The sequence below is a fragment of the Mugil cephalus genome, chromosome 7, assembly GCF_022458985.1.
Source record: "Mugil cephalus isolate CIBA_MC_2020 chromosome 7, CIBA_Mcephalus_1.1, whole genome shotgun sequence".
Classification (NCBI taxonomy): Eukaryota; Metazoa; Chordata; class Actinopteri; order Mugiliformes; family Mugilidae; genus Mugil; species Mugil cephalus.
Window position 1 is genome coordinate 23,660,318 of NC_061776.1, and position 16,729 is coordinate 23,677,046.

A 16,729-nucleotide genomic window follows, 5' to 3' on the forward strand; every position below is an offset into this window, starting at 1 on the left:
CGGCAAGCTTTCCCACGTTCGGATTTGCCTCGCAATTATTGTGCTGTCCTATACACGGCTCTGCCTTTTTGTCTTCTTGCTGTGAGCCATACAGAGAAAGTAAGACTCAGCCAGCTGCAGCAACATTAGTCTGCTTACTTATATGTACCAAATCCATTGTGCCCCTGACAACCATTGTAAGCTGGGCTCTGTTGGACATGTAATGACACAGCCTGAGAATTGTATCACAGTAGACACAAAGGAAATCCATTTGCCTCACTGGACAGCTGGAATAAGATAATTTTCCGTGGCATTGTGTAAGATAGGGTGCATGATACACCTTCAGCTGTAATAAGAAGGTGTTGTGAGGGCTGTCGGTCGAAGAGTCACATCTTCTTTTCCATTGCAGGGGTAATGTTCTGTTTTTCTCCTTTGTATTAGCTCAGCTGTGTGTGGGAAGGCTGCTGTTGGTCAGTCAGTGCACACACTGTTCATCTGAGCAAAACTAGCCACACTTCCTGTTTTCCCTTTATTGCAGTATTTATGTTGAGCTATGCTAAATAGCTGCTCGCTCTCTCTTGTTGTGTTCTGCGCTAATACAGAAAATGCACTTTTTATTCTCTTAATATGATAAGGAAGCATTCATTACACTCCGAGCCTTTCCATAATATTGTGTGCATTTGTTGCCTCAAACTAACTATGTGTGGAACTCAAAGTCCTATCCCAGCCTGCAATCCTTTGACTTCTACAAGTAGGAACACTTGATTGTTAAATTTTTTGACATAATTGGACCATAACTGGACCAGCATACATTTAATCCTCTTTTATCTGATGCTTTTATATAGATAAAGATGGCAGACCTTTATTTGACTTTTCAATAATTTATTCAGCCAAACTAGAGTCCTTCTTAGAATGGGATCAAATGAGCTGCAACGCCAGTTAATACGCTGACATTTTGACCCATGAGTTCCCATTGTAGTTTTGTGGCTGTATCTTGCACTACTGTGATGCAGTCGTGCTCACAAAATCAAAAAGTAGATGTGATTTACTTATAATACTGTTATGCAACTAAATACACCATTGGCCTCAGTATTACCCTCTTTGGCAATAGCTTCTGGTGGGCGTTTGCGGTGGGGTTTGAAACACATGACTCTTCGCTCACCGTTCTCCACAATTATGTATCTGTGACAAAAACCCTTTCTACACATGAAACTTTACTGGGGGGGACATATAGACAGAGCTCTGGGGTATTTCCTGAGAAATTGAACTGATCTTTTATCTGTCCATCAAACTGACCACCTTTTCTTGGTAAACTCAGTGTTCAACAGTACATACTGCATACTGACATTGTGCTGATGCTATACGGTGCTTATAGGAGTAAGTTTCTGATAGCAGCCATTTTAAAAGGATATTGACATGTTTTTCAACTTAAAATCAATATCTGGGGTTTGGTGTGAAGCACAGATTACTGCCTTTTCAAACCACATTTCCAAAAGCACTCTTCTATCTTAGACAAGTAGTTAAGATAGAACCATGAACCACAGACTTTATGAACCACGGACTTCTCACAGACCTGACCTCTACAGTATGGGTAGAAAGATATATTTTTCACTCCCATCTACAATGTCTCATGGGTTGTCGATAAGAGAATAAAAACTATACAGTGCGCCGTGAGTCTATAAAACTGCCAGTAGCTGTGTTAAAGTGACCAGTTGATCTTATATAAAGAGAAGCGCAGGCTCTTTTAAAATACATTTTATTATGCAGAAACCAAAGACAAAATGTACAATAGTCACATTAGTATGGTTGTTACAGGGTGATATTCATGGAATGGATGCTTTCATAGACTCAATTTCAGGCATTAGAAATCTTTGTTTTTAGCTTTGCAAATAACTGGTAGAAAAAAACAAACATGACATCAAGGAATACAAGGCTATGGTACAGACATAAAAAAAAAAAAAAAAAGACTAGCTGTTGCATTCAGATTGTGCCTTTTTCTGCAAATCCACCCACCCCACCCACACACACATATGATAATGCGGCTTCTGTAATAGAATAACTTTAGATCTAATATGATCTGCAGCAGGGTCCACAAAACAAACGTACTTCACAGTGAAAATTAGCTTCATTATATTTACACAAAAACACAGACAAAAACATGGAAAATGAAACCTAAAGAGAGAAACCAGTACAAAACACGGACCATTAGCCACGCTGTGCTGTAGAGTTTTACCCTCTCTTCTGAGGATTTAACTGTCATACTAACCATTTATGATAAGGTCAGCCACTTAAAATGATCTTTAAAGGGTTGATTTGAAGACGGAAAGGTATGGTTCACTTGTTTTTTTTTTTCTCCACTCACTGCTCAGCCCCCTGACACATCATGTCATACAATCAGTCAGTAGAGGATCACTGGCAGCCCGGTTGTGATCCAGGTTTCCCCCCCAGCAACTGCTGACAGACACTCTCCTCTCTTTTGGTAGGCCAGATAATAATCTGATACTTCAAATCATTGCACCGAGATGATTTCCTTTAATGTCTTTAATTGGGTCCATCAGCACTTCATTTCATGTCACTATGTAAAAACTCCCTTAGCAGTGAATCTCGTAGGCAACCTGTGAGCCAAAGAGGAGACTCTGACTGAGGAAGAGCTCTTCTGGGTCCGTCGTTAGGGGTCCCTCTCCTCCGTCTGCGGGGTTTCTGCGAAGCCCCATTCCCCCTGATCTTGTGAGTGTCTGCACCATTTCGTGGTCCAGGAGAGCCTCCTTCATACCCTTCTGCTGGACAAAGCCACTCATCATGGGACACCTTGATGAAGTGGAACCAACGACGGGCTTGGCCCGGTTGAGTACATACATCTCATGGCCATGGTCATCGCGGTACTCTTCCAGCTGTGCAAAGGTGGTGGGTCCATCAGAGTAGTCGTTCACATAGAGGATGCTCTCTTCCTTGCTGGTACAGTAGGAGCCACTGTCCTCCTTTTGATACTGCTGGTGACGGGTGTAGATCATAATCAAGAGTAGCACAGCAGTTAGTGCCAGCAATGAGATGCCAACAGCAATAGCAGTCTGTGTGGCAGGGCCCAGGGCACTGAAGTCCATGCTGTCCTGCTCATACAGCGGCTCCTGGCTTACATCCAGAACCTCTGGTTGATATAATGAGTTAGACGAAGAGGAAATATAGGAATGTGTATTCAAGCGAGGCCAGAACTGGGATGAATATGAGGAAGCGGACATGTTGACAGCCAGGTGGAAGGTAACACGGGCAATTCCGCCTGGGTTCCAGGCCTCACACTCATAGCGGCCAGCATGTGCTACAGTCACATTACTGAGGAACAGCATGCCGCTGCCCATGTCTGGATCAAAGCTGTCCCTCTCGCCGCCCTCCTCAGTCCCACGCACAAGTTCATGGATTCCTCCGGCTCCTCCCATCTTGACTCCTCCACCACTGGGCAAGGCTGTCACCACCCCTCCAGCCCCAGGCCTGAACAGCTCCCCATTGGGTCCCAGCTCCTGAACTAGGCCTCGAGGTGACACTTGGGCTTTACCATGAGAGGCCTTCTTCCAGGTCACCTGCGGCTGAGGGTATCCAGAGGCCTGGCAGGACACTCGGAGGCTCTCTCCTAGTCGCACAGTCAGGTGGCTTGGCTCAAGCTGCACCACAGGAGGGATGCAGACCAGACTGTTGGGAGCAACCTCCACCAGGCTGAGGTGAGAGAGGCGAGGAGGTTCTGAGCACATGAGACGGCGCTGCTCTGCAGAACTCAAGAGGCGCTGTCCGTCTTTGCTGATCCAAGTCCTTAGCCAGCCAAGGGCACAATCACAGCGCCATGGGTTCTCTGGAAGAGATAAATGGAAACAGACAAGGATGAATGGGTTAAACCGAGGTTAATCAAATTGTGTTTTCAGAGTTGAGAAAAAACTTTTAAGCAAACACGATGAGAATTTGTTAACACGTCCATGACCACTCTGCAAGCTCCATAGGTCGCTGATCATCCGATAGACTGAAAGAAGCTAACTGGACCTTTTGTTTACACCAATTTAAACTTTGTTTGAGGCCAAACAAGGGGTATATTTAGTCAGAATGGTTTGTTGTCTGACCATGATGAAAATCAACAATGATATCAATCATTCCAAATGACCAGTCGATGGCAGGGTGAAAAGAGAACTGTCACACAGAGAGGGCAGATGTTTAAACACAGAAAAGCTCTGCACATTTTCAGTCACAGTCTCACCAAAGGACATTTATAGTGCCACAGGTGGTTTTTCACATGAAAAGTGAAAAAAAAAATATGGAAATAGTAAAGGAGCTCAGCTCAGAGTTTAATCCCTGGTTCCTTTGACACCTCTCTACAGCTCACCAATCACACACAGTCACGCACACAATCACAGTGTGAAGTGACTGCTAGATTGTTGGTTTTGTAAGCGTACTGAAATAGTTGGATGTGTAAAATATGTTAAAGGGCACTTCCATTCCTTGACATCAATCTGTTATGGCTTGCTGGTCATAGTATTCTGCCTACCTGTGACTCGGAGAACCTGCAGGCTGACAAGCGGTTTGAGGGACGAGGCTCCCAGAGTGCGGAGGTGATTCCTGCTGAGATCCAGCAGGGCCAGTGATGACAAGCCAGACAGAGCTTGCTCTGCAAGCAGCTCTATACTGTTTTCCTGCAGGTGAAGTTCCTGCAGACGCTGCAGACAGCAAGAAGAAATAATGCAGATGATGTGTGAAAAGTCAAAGAAATGTGAGTCATCACTGCATTACTGTATGGTAGGGGTTTAATAACATCCCATATTTCTTCATATTTCACTCAAATCAAAGTGTTTATTAACCCTTTTCACTCATCAATCATTCCTTCATCTCAGTCATACCTGCAGTCCTCTGAAGGTATGGTCCTGGACCCTAGTAATCTGGTTGCCGGCGAGGTAGAGGACCCGGAGGTGCTCTAGACCCCTAAAAATGTCAGGGGTGACCAGGTGGATGAGGTTTCTATTGAGAGCCAGCTCCAGCAGCTGCCCTTGGCTGAGAAAGGCCCCGGGCTCCAGGGCTGAAATGCTGTTATTCTGCAGGTACAGGTAATGAAGGCTTCCTAAGCGAGTGAGGTCCTGAAGACGTATTTGCACTATGGCATTGTCCTGGAGGAAGATAGTCTTTTTGGGACACAGGGCAAATGAAATTAGTAGAGTGATCACAAAATCATTGATTTAGGATAAGCATGGCATAATGTGTTGTTTGACTTGGTGCTTTGTTTTCTGTGGAGGAAATTGAACATGGCCTTATGCAGACCTGTGTTCAGTGAGCAGAAAAATGTACAGGCCCACTTAAAAAAAACTATTTCCCTGTGATGCACAGAGCTTTGGATGTATGCTAATGCAAGCACTACAAACAATGTGAAATGATCATAACAATGACTATGTGGGCCGCACTGCTTTTTTTTTCCTGTTTTGTGGTTCAGCTCTCTTGCAAATATGTGCAGAAATCACAGTAAACATATTCCAACGAAACACTGTAGATTGACTGAAGCTCTAGGTGGAGGCCTTCCTGTATTTTGTCCCCAGTGCACGGATGTCTGCTTGATAGTTAGCAGCCATTCGTCTATGTTGTTTTCACAGAGGAAACCACAGGACAGTGAGGTAAAATATGATAGATGAGATAGACCTGGTGACTGAGGTTAATGGAACAATTTATACGGGACATGCTTTTTATTAATATTCATGAGCCGCAGTAATGCTGGGGGGCCTGAACCCGAGAGGAAAAGACAGTGTAATGTTAAACATCTTCTCAACAGATGATCAGAGGGTGTGCAAGAGTCACTTTCTGAGCAAGAATGAATAATTACACAGTCAACAGCTCAGCCCCTCCCTCAGGCTTACATCAAAGAGGGTCACGGAGAATTGATTAACCACAATCATTTCAGGCTAATAAGAATGGATCAGAGAGGAAATCAACTGAAAACCACTGATGTGAGCAGACAGGTCAGACACAATGCGATGGCATGTAGTGCCCTAACTTATTGTCAAATTGCCAACAGACCTCAGTGACAGAAGGGACGCCTTTTGGGATTTCTTTGATCCCCAGGGATCCGCACTCCACTGTGAGGCTGTAGCAGCGACAGCTGGAGGGACATCCCAGGGACAGTGGAGGGCTGAAGGCTAGGATGATCAGGAGGAGTCTGCAGAACCACAAGGGGGTCATGTTGGTTTCTTAGTAGGCCTTTAGAGACAAACCTGAGGAAAGAAAGTGAAAAAGAAGAAGATATTGTAAGCCACTTAGTCAGTTACACAACAGCAAGCCTTCATGATAGTGTATTAATTCACAAACATAAGCCGACAGCTGCAGAAGTGCTGTGTATGTGCAGATGACTGCAGAATGGCACAAGAACATATGTGTATCTCTTTATCTGCGTCCGTTTTCAAATTGGCTGCGTCTCTTCAGTGCAATGGTAGCTACTTCTATTATGGGCTTCAATTAATTAAAGATGTGATAAAAGATGTGCAGGTTGCCTCAAGGACCTCTCTCTTGTCTGTTTAATGCAGGCGCAAACACAACCTCCCTCTAGTTCTGTCCTCCCTCTCTCTTTGTCTTACAAACACATACACACGTGTGTTCGTCAGGCGTGTGAAGGAACAGAGGCTCTCTTTTGAACCATGTAATCTTCGAAACCACATTTACCTCCTCAAAGGAAAATCTCAAGTGCTAAGCAGCTCTAATCATCTCAACCATCAGCACCGGCGGCTTTCTGCGCCTCAAAGCAATGCGTGTACACTGACACAAACCCATCCCAGAGCGACTCATCCGTGCGTTTTTATTTTTTTATTTTTATTTTCTTTACTATACAGCCCAGAAGAGATTATTGTAACGCTTGACATTTCATTTCAAAATGTCTTCAGACCAATACCATGTAGCCCAGCGGTGTTAACAATAGCTCATCAGCACCAGATCACATGAAGACACCCTGGGGATAAGCTACATGTTGAAATGCCCGCCATCCTGCCCCAGTGACAGCAGGTACGCTTGCCTGCCTCATCCTGAAGAAGTGTCTTCCACTACAAACATCTAATTGATCCAATCTGAAGTCTCACATTCTTATAAAACATTCATGTGCACCCTAGCCTCGCCTCCATATCCCATTAAGCTTGTCTGACTTTTTGACTGAAATTTCGAGTTTGTTTAAGATTGCGGAGTCACTCAGACAGATAATTGATAGCATTTACATCTGGCTCTGAGTGATTCGAAGAGTTTATTGATTAACAGGATGTGCACATGCTCATTAAACTTCTGAAGGGGTCTTGTCCCCGAAATAAACAGATAAATATTTAGTATGCTGGGCGTTTGAACTGTCACACTTAGACATCAAGCATGTGCCATTTGTGGTGTTATAATCCAGACCAGTAATTTAATGCTTAAGCTATATTATCGCCATCCCAGTTGAGAAGTCATTCTCGGTGCAGTCACACTGCATTATTAGGCAAATGAGCAATGAACTGAATTTTAATATTGCATGTTTGATTTAGCGTGCGTTTAAGAGGATAGCCAGAAAGATTAATACAATGTGACCTACATAAGCTGTTCAATCATCTTCTCGCAGCAAAAAAATAGAGAGACACTTATTAACGAAAGCATGCCATTTCCTCTCCAGAGCTCTCCAAACAAGCATGGAGAGAAATTATGGATTTCTATTGTTGGAAAGAGAAAGCACAGAAATTGAATTTTGAATGAGGCCTTGGTCTGTCATTGAGCTTTTGTTACGTCTCACAGTGAGATGACTTCTAAATAGCTTTGACTTGCTTGAAAAGTGTCAGGAGGGAACCGGAGAGGAAGACACTCGCCTGTCCTCGGCTAAGAATACACACACAGAACAGGATGCAGAGTCTGATACAGTATTTGTTCTTTCAATGGAAGCTCAACATCAATGCGAATGACACCCTGCCATGTAGAGGAAATAGCTTCATGTCTCTGTTCACTTCAGTGTCACTCTATTTAAAAAAAAAAAGAAAAATAATAATGATCCCAGCGGCCAATAATACTGAGCATGCAGGGTTACTGTAGCCTGATGAGACGCGCATTCCAGGGACAGCATGTGGAGTTATCAGGCTCGGCAAGCTGAAAGAGAACAATGACCAAAATAAAACAGGGGAGCTCTTTAAATAATGCTGCTGCTGACTGCTGTTTTATGGTACAGTATATGCTCCACTGTTTCAGATTCAGACTGCACTCACTGTGCTTGACTGTCATCTTTTGTCATGCTGATGTGGGATTTCAGTGGTAAAAGGTCAATTTGTTCATTTCAGTCTCAGTAATCCTCGGTGGAACACGCGTAATCTGCACAATCAGATGCTTGTTAGCTAAGCCGCTCTCGGCGCTGTCGACATTTCCATAGAGATGCTTTGTTCGGCGTGGAATAAAACGAGGTCAGCGATATATTTTTATTGACTGTGTGGAATGCGTAAATAGGATGTTTAGAGCTTAAAGTTGTGCGCACATATCCGAGTGTCAAACGAGAGCACCCGCCAGGGCAGATGTCAGTCAACAAATGCCCAGGGAAATCTAATGAATCCCACGTCACGCAAAGCCTGTTCAGCATTCACCATCAGCACCTTCCTCCTAAAATGCATCCGCACACGTATCCGCAAACATCATTTTGCTCTGGACTCCAGATTGGGTAGGAGTTTGTGTATTTGAGCATTTGTGAAATTAGAATGGTCTGCTTTATTTCTTGACACAGCTCTTTGTTTCCATGCCCCAAACAAATCATTCACTGCTGAACAATCACAGCCTGGCTGACCAAACATTCACTACAGGAAAAGTGTGCCCCATCGCTCTGCTATGAATTTTGCCTTATTTTCTCAAGGAGGGCGGGTGTTGATGTGTCGGAGGTGCAGCAGACAGCCAGAGTGCTGGAGGGAGAGGGAAAGTTCACATCCCTGCGCTGCCACTGGTGCAGGTCGGCCTCATCCGTTGTTATGGTAACTCTTGTGATGAGGGAAGGTCGGCTGGCGGGGCCCGAAGGCTAGCCAGTGTTCCTGCGAGCTGGCGTTAGGCAAACAACTCGGCAGAAATAGAAGCTGTCATTTCCTGCTGAAAATTGCTCACAGGCACTTGGGTTATATGATGACCTGCAGCTAAATCGTAAATTCTCTTTCGGTCCAATTCGATTTCTCTTTCTTTGGGTTCGACTTTTTCCTCTCCTTTGCTCTGTCTCTCCTTTTCTCTCCTGCTCCCTTCGTGGTTTCCCTGAAAAGCCTCCATCATTTTCCCTTTTCCAAGTGTCTGACCTCTCTCTTTTCTCATCTCTTGTCCTTCTGCTCTGACTGACAGGTGCTAAATCATTTGTCTCAGAGCATCCTTTTGTCCACAAATAGACTGAGGCCAAGGCACCAAACACACAATAATGTGGCACCAACCCAAGAGTAACGCGCTGACTTTGAGAGACAGTCTCGATCGTGTGCGCAAAAAAACACACAAACACACGCTCATGAGCATGCAGAGCACGCCCACAATGTAGCACTTGTACTCAAGCACCAGCCACCAACATTCAGGAACACATACTCTTTAATGAGAGACACACACAGAGAAAGACACGCAAGTGCTTATGCGCTCACAAATCCTGCCCACAACCAGCAGCAGCCATCATCATTCCCAAACAGAGGCCAAGTCAGATGCAAGCGCTCGCACATATTTTTGCATCCGCAGTAAGGGATGCTCTGCTCAGTTAATAAGTCTGCATTGATTTCTTTATTTTGCCACTACCACTCTGTCCAGTTGGGCTCTGCAGCCATTGATTTTCACCATGAAAGCAGATGGGATTTGGCTGGCATTCGTGAATGTCTGTGTTGTAGAGAAACAGAGTAAATGAGTGCATGTTGCTTCTTGCTGAGATCGCCTAGTTGTGTGCATGCGTGTGTCTAGCTCACTGTCAGGCTGCCTCCAGCAGAATAACCCTCAGAGCAGCAGCAGCACTCTCCCACAGCTCCCAGTGGAGTGTTTAGTCTAAAACCCTCACTCGGTCTCCCCTTACTTAGGCAAACTCCATAAATCTCAGATTTTTCCAAGTTCACTTGATAAACTGCTGTGACATGTCTGTTTGTGATGTATAGGAGAAACTGTTGTTCGCCTTGTAAGCTGACCAGCTAAAAAAGCAAAGCTAAAAAGTTACTGATACGAAATGCACGGAGGCTCGACCACATCCAGAAAATGCAATTTAGTTTGTTGCTTTACAGACAGTTGCGCTTTGCAGCCAACAGCAGCACTCCAACGCTAAGTGGCACGGCTGACACCATTTTTTCTATCCTCAGGTTCGACAAGTCTTGGTGTGTTCTCAACTCAGTGTGATTTGTGACTCATAATCAAGAACTAAAAGCACGGTGGCAACTGTATGGCTTCATAATCAATATTGTCTTCTCCACATAAGATTTAAATTTGATGCCCTCGCTGTTTAGGAGGGGGTGATTGGAATGCTACATTATGATTGCTGAAAGCTTAAAAAGAGATTTTAAACCTCTTGTAGCCTTGCATAATTTCCCTGCTGCTCCGTGCTTTCCATTTCTCTGAAGGCACTTCTGTATGTGCATGATGAAACAGAAGCAACAAATGCTGTGTAAAAAATCTATGACTTCAAAACAACTACAGCACTATGCGCTGAAATCTTATTGCTGTTAGTACTGAATTTATTTATAAATAAAAATTAAATTAGTCTATCGCAAAAGAATTATTCCATTTTCTGACCTTTTATGAAAGAACACATTTTATGAAACAGCTCTCAGCATGCTTCCCTCATACTAGAACACAGATAAAGACAAAATCTCCTGCACATTTACTGGTTCTCCAGCAGTCTACATAATTATACCTTCAGTGATTGTGACTAACTTAGGTTGTATGTGATGTAAACTGACTGTGATTGTCTGTTTCAATAAGACATACTGTTGTAACTAGTGGTCTTATTAACGCTTTTAATAGTTAAGAGTAACTTTTGCATTGCCAGGTTGTAAAAAAAAAGAAAAAGAAAAAAGATTTTAATTTTTAGAAAAGCAACTGGTTCCATTTATTAAGAGCTAGTCATCAAAGAGAAGGGATGAATGCTAGCAAGCTGAATGTTTTCACAGCATGACAACCCAATGCTATGCTTTTATTAGTTGATTATAACAGATCTTTAATGGCTAATTAGCAGAGCACTGTAGAACTTATTAGGTTGTGAGACTGGAGCATACCTCTCTACAGCAATAAAGGACCTCTCCCATCTATTCCATCCTAAAGTACTGGAGGGAAATGTTTTTGAAGAATACATTGAATGGATTTCTTGCAGAGAGGTAAATCACTGGTGCCTCATTATATGGGAAAAGCAGCAGATGGCTTAGCTTAGCATAAAGAAAGGAAATGTTTTGTTTTTTGAAAAAGAAACAAAAAATATTTTTGGTTGGGAAAAACCATGCAGCCATTTGCTGTTTCCTGCCAAGTCTTTATGCTAAGCTAAGCTAACTGTGGATTTAGATTAATATTGACAGTACATGTTCGAGTGTGGTGTCAATCTTCTCACCTCACTCTTGGCAAGAAAGCTTATTTCCCCATGTGTCCTCAACCGTTTCTTTAAAGTAAAAATAAGGCAGATTCCGAGAAACCAATAATGAGACATCAGCCATGTCTGTGTTTCTGTATGCGTGTCTTTGTCACCCATTGTTTTCATGCTTTTGGTAAACACGTCAGCAGCAGTTTCATAAATTGTGTCACCTTTTGAAACGTGACTGTCAGTGTTCTCTGCCCTTCCCTCTTCAGAAGAGTCTCTGTGTCAACATTACCTGTCTGACGCTTACTGGTGTTTTTTGTTCACCCCTTTTCAAATGCCAATTTTCTCCCTGTCTCATTGCCTGTCCATTGTAATAGTCAAGGTTAGTTGATGCAATCGATCAGAGCAATTTCTCTCACAGTAGCCTGATCTGACGGTCTGCAGAATTTATGAGCCAGTTGATTATGCCAGAGCAGAATGAGTGGTTTGATTTGTATTATTTATAATGCATTTTCATGAGTTTGGTTGCAGCCCTCTTCTTCTTTGTCAGTCGTTGTCTGTCACTGACACACACACCAATTGCATTTGACAGTTGCCCAGTAAATGTTTGTTTCACGTTGCAAGGGACTGATGAGCTCGGACAGGTTGGAAGATGAATGAAGGGGAGCTGCGTCCTCCTCTGTTGAAAAGCAGAACACTCTCTTCCATTTTAATATTTCTCCCAGTTTTAATAAAAGTACTTGCATGGCTGGATTTTTATTTGGCTCTGTTTTCTTTTAAGCTGCTGCATTACTGCATTTCCCCCTGATGTTCCAGATGGGTAAATCTGAATTGTAAATATTGTTTATGGCAGTTCGGTTGAAAGTGCAGGTATTACTCAAGCAGCAATGGAAGTGCGTGGGAAAGGGAGCGTGTGTCCAAAAATAAAATGACGATGCTTCGATAACGACTTCTTATCATCTTACTATATTGCATTTCTGTGATATTGGATGTGCAGTGGTGTCTGCAGAAGGATCTACTGAATCCTCATAAATTATGTTTCTTTGTTGCCATGGAAGTGACAGCATCCGCTGACTCCAAGAGATGGATGTCAGACGTATGTCAAATTACACTGTGACATGCCTATATTGTGGTTATCTGTAACCCTCACCCTCATGCATTTCTTATTTCAGCTGATCTTTGCCATCTGCCAATATCTTTCCCAAGTCAGGTTGGAATTTGAGGGTGCTATACAATTACAGCCAAGTGAGATTTCAGTCATCTTTGTCTGGCAGACAGCAGTCGATGAAAAATTAAACATCTCTGCAGGCGTAAAAAGTCAACTTGTCCACACAGATCTGTCCATGCAAGACAGATTCCCCACCATTGGAATTAAACAAATGAGGTCCTATCTAGGGGCCCGCTGTTTGACTCCACGCTGCTTCATGTGCAGAATAGCAATTAACCAGAGGGGCGTGCATTACAACATTAGGGAAGGAACAGTGATGCTGAAGATTCAGAAGGAGAGGACATGGAGGTCTTCCTGTAGGGAAATATATTATTAATAGTAAGCTATCGTAACCTAATCATACCATATTGCTCTTGGCATCTCCTGTAGTGTCTCTGTAATACTTCTGCCAGATCCCTATAGGGTGTGCGCTGTGCTCAGCAGTGATCTTATCATGCTTCATTTTTTTTGTATCCCAACACCTCACTATCATCAATGTGAGGTGGCTCTGCAGTGAACATAGCCTCTAAAATGTTGTCACTACAATTGTACAATAGTGATTTTAACTATTGTAATATATACATATATATATAGTTACTCCATAGGATGACCCAGGTGCTATTTGGCAAACTTTTTCGGTGCTAATGTGACGGTGGTAGATTTTCTCAAGGGTTTCTTTTCCGGCGCTTTTAGGCAGGCGTTTATTATGCTTCACAAAGGCTGTTGTTACGGGTGCTGCCGAGCTGTATGGTTCATTATTTATTTATATGGACTTAGTGGCCCATTTATTAGGGACACCTGCCCAAGCTAATGCAGTCAGTATGATGACCCTGTCAAAGCTGAGTTTAGGGTGGCACATTTCACAAATATGTGGTTAATATTAAAGTCATACAGATATTGCTGTGCTGTACGCTATTATATCCAGTGTTTTTATCTTTTCCCATGCCACTATGATACTACCACAAAAAGGATCAGGCATCAAATCACTACAGCAATTTTACTTCTATCATAATGACATAGATTATTATTATTATTATTATTATTATTATTATTATTATTATTATTATTATTATTATTATTATTATTTCACAGGGAATCTCAGTTTGAAGAATCTAAAGAGTTGTGTGTATTGCACTTCATAAAGAGAATAGACTAAAAACTTCAGTAATACTGTTTCATCAACTTCATTTATTTACTCGTAAATATCCAGATATTTCCCTTTTATTCAGGTCATTAATTGTAAAGTTCATTTAGGGAAGTACTGCCATTCAGTTGTGGCTTCGTGGCCCTCCGCTGCTATCTTCATTTCATCTTAACTCCATTCATGAGGTTATTCCAGCATCAATAAAAATGTACCTCTGTTGTTTCACCGCATCTTTGTAATCTCCTAAAGTACACCGCGGACGATCACCAATTCAACATACAGGCTATTACAAAAAAAAAAAAAAAAAAAAAACAAAAAAACAAAAACAAATAAAAGCTATTTGGTTTGGGATTAAAAATGAATCACATGTCAAACGGGGTCGCCAACAAACAACATGTGAGGACCCTCAGTGTTACTATCCCAGGCGCGCACTGTCCCCTTTTCCCACAAAACACAACTGCGACCTACCGTTTCCTTGCGCACTCTTAATCTCTGGCAGCAGTCTTTCCACTTGCTCGGAGGATTTAGAAATAAAAATTGAATAATAACAATGAAAATAAAAAATCAAAAAATCCCACTTGAAATCACTGCAGGGAGATGCGCTGGAACATCGCTTCCCTCCCTCTGGCCGGTTCGCTCTTTGACTGGGCAGCGGTTCACAGTCCGCACAGGCTCAGCTCGTCCATTGTAATTGGACGCTGAGAGCTGGAGGAGGGAACTGCTCGCATCTGCCAAGGCTGGGCGTCAGCGCCGGTGATTAAGGCTCTTGTCTCCCTTCCTCTGATATTGTTATGCGGCTTTGATTCGCTTTCCCCTCTCCTCCTGCCTTCGTCGAATGCGATCTTCCGACAGTGACCCACTCCTCTAATTATCCGTGCTTGAATGGACTCCCTCCCCCTTTCTCTCCATCTCCCTGTTTCTCTCCTTTTTTGTGCACGAGTAAGAGGGTGATGTTTAGTTTCTTTATTCTCATTTATTCACTTTCAAAACATATTTTGCTGGGTTTCCCGGCTGCCCGGAGCCGACTGTTCCAGATAACTTTAGCTGCAATGTCCGTCGCTTTATTGTGAAACAACACATCAGAATGAAGCAGATTGATTTCAGCACCACGGACAGCAGCCTTGTCTTTTATTATGAAATGTTAGGGGCGTGTTAAAGCGGATCCTCCATGCAGCGTTGCTGAAAGGAAAGGGAGACGCTCGGGCTGATATTTCCGGCTGTGACGACGGGTGGAAAACGGCGGAAGGAGTTGAAAAGAGTACCTTCTCTGTCTGACCTGGGGCAAGTGAGTCCAAGCTGAACTGCCGTCTCTCAGTGTCCTGTGAAACCACATTGTTCAGTCCTAGCGGGTGGCAACTGCTCATTACTGCTTGTGGGCGAGAGGATGAATTGGTTACATTCAGGTTACATTTTATTTTCAGGCACTCTGGTGGCCCACGTTGCTGCTGATTGCTCAGCAATTTGTACAAATGAAGCGCTCTCTTGAACATGTGTTTAGAAAGGAGGCCAATTCTCTGTGTTGTATAATACTGTGGCACCTTATATAGACTATGCAAATAACGTCCTGCCATTAGCATCAAAATAACTGCTGAAAACTAAACTCACCAGGAGAAGTGCATAGTTGAACGGACAAAACTGTGGTAAGACCGTCTTAAAATGACTGATGCAATCCTTGGAAAACATTTACATGAACATGAAGTTTGACGTTTTAGTTTGGCTCATTCGCTTACATCGCATGTTGTGCAACCAGCCACCAGGGGGAGCGCCACATGCGTTGGCTCTGGTTGGCTTCCCTTTTATTTATTTTTTATGTTGTTTGTGCACAAGCTTTCCCAGTAACTCTAGAACCATCTGTCATGTTCAGAGTATAAATGCAAGCCCTTTTTTCGTGATGTTCATAATGGTCACTAGCGTTCCATAAGTGGGATACATTTCAACAATTAATCTAACTACGAAACATTTAAAACGTTTAGCTAGCTATATCAGCAACTTAGCTTAACAACATATTTCAGTATCAAATTAGCTTTAAACAACTGACATCTAAAATAAGGCACACTATTTATAGCCAAAGAGTTCACTATTTAAAATTACCTTTTCTGTCTTGTATCCATTTATGATGCTTTCAGCAGAAATTAACAAAATTTGTCTACTTTTATCTACACCATACATATTGCCTTTACTGCCTTTATTACATTCCTGAATTTATTATTTATAAGGTAGCATGTAAAATTGCATATGTTCGTACATGTATGATGTGATGTGTTATATGATAAATGTATAGATCACAACTATATATATATATTTTTTAGATTAATTAATATAGTTCAATTATTTATTTTAGCTGTTTATCTGTGGATTTATCCATCTTGTATGTGCATCTCTTTAATTTTTTTTAACATTATAGGCAACATTACCTTATGTCTAGCAGCTATTTATGTAATAATACTTTTTATTCAATTTATTTGTTGCTTTTAAAGATCCATAGCTATTTACCTGGTATAGTGACCAGGCAACTATTTGAGCAGTTTATTCATTGCTTATGACTAAACTATCTTAGTCAGGTTTATTACATTTTGCTGTTTTCTATTTATTTATTTATACACATTTGTTCATTTTTTTCTCGCTATTTTTATTTTAGTTTTAGCTAAGCCTTAAGATGTTTCTTCTCACATGCTTTCCACAGTCTAACAATTGCACCAGATAGCTGTTGTTGAAATGTCAGAGCAGACTCACTGTGGATTTTTTTCTTTTTTCCTTTTCCAATTGAAAAGCAATTTCTGTTTTTGTTGTTTTTCTGCGAATAGAGCTGCTCTATCACAATCTTACAATGCACCCCGTTGAAGCTTACGGCCACCTGGGGTAGGCCGTGGTAGCCAAACCTGGTGGAGAATCACAGAAT

The 16,729-nt window shown here is 42.3% G+C and overlaps 1 protein-coding gene across 1 annotated transcript; it reads right to left on the bottom strand.

Moving 5' to 3' along the window:
- Nucleotides 1–1,719: 1,719 nt before the first annotated feature.
- Nucleotides 1,720–14,886, bottom strand: lrrc24 (leucine rich repeat containing 24). Its single transcript, XM_047589595.1, has 5 exons — nt 14,299–14,886; nt 6,013–6,206; nt 4,851–5,129; nt 4,502–4,670; nt 1,720–3,817 (listed from the first exon to the last, which is right to left on the bottom strand). Exons 2-5 carry the CDS (start codon nt 6,172–6,174, stop codon nt 2,571–2,573), a joined length of 1,857 nt encoding a protein of 618 aa, XP_047445551.1. The 5' UTR covers nt 6,175–6,206; nt 14,299–14,886; the 3' UTR covers nt 1,720–2,570.
- Between the last annotated feature and the right edge of the window lie 1,843 nt (nt 14,887–16,729).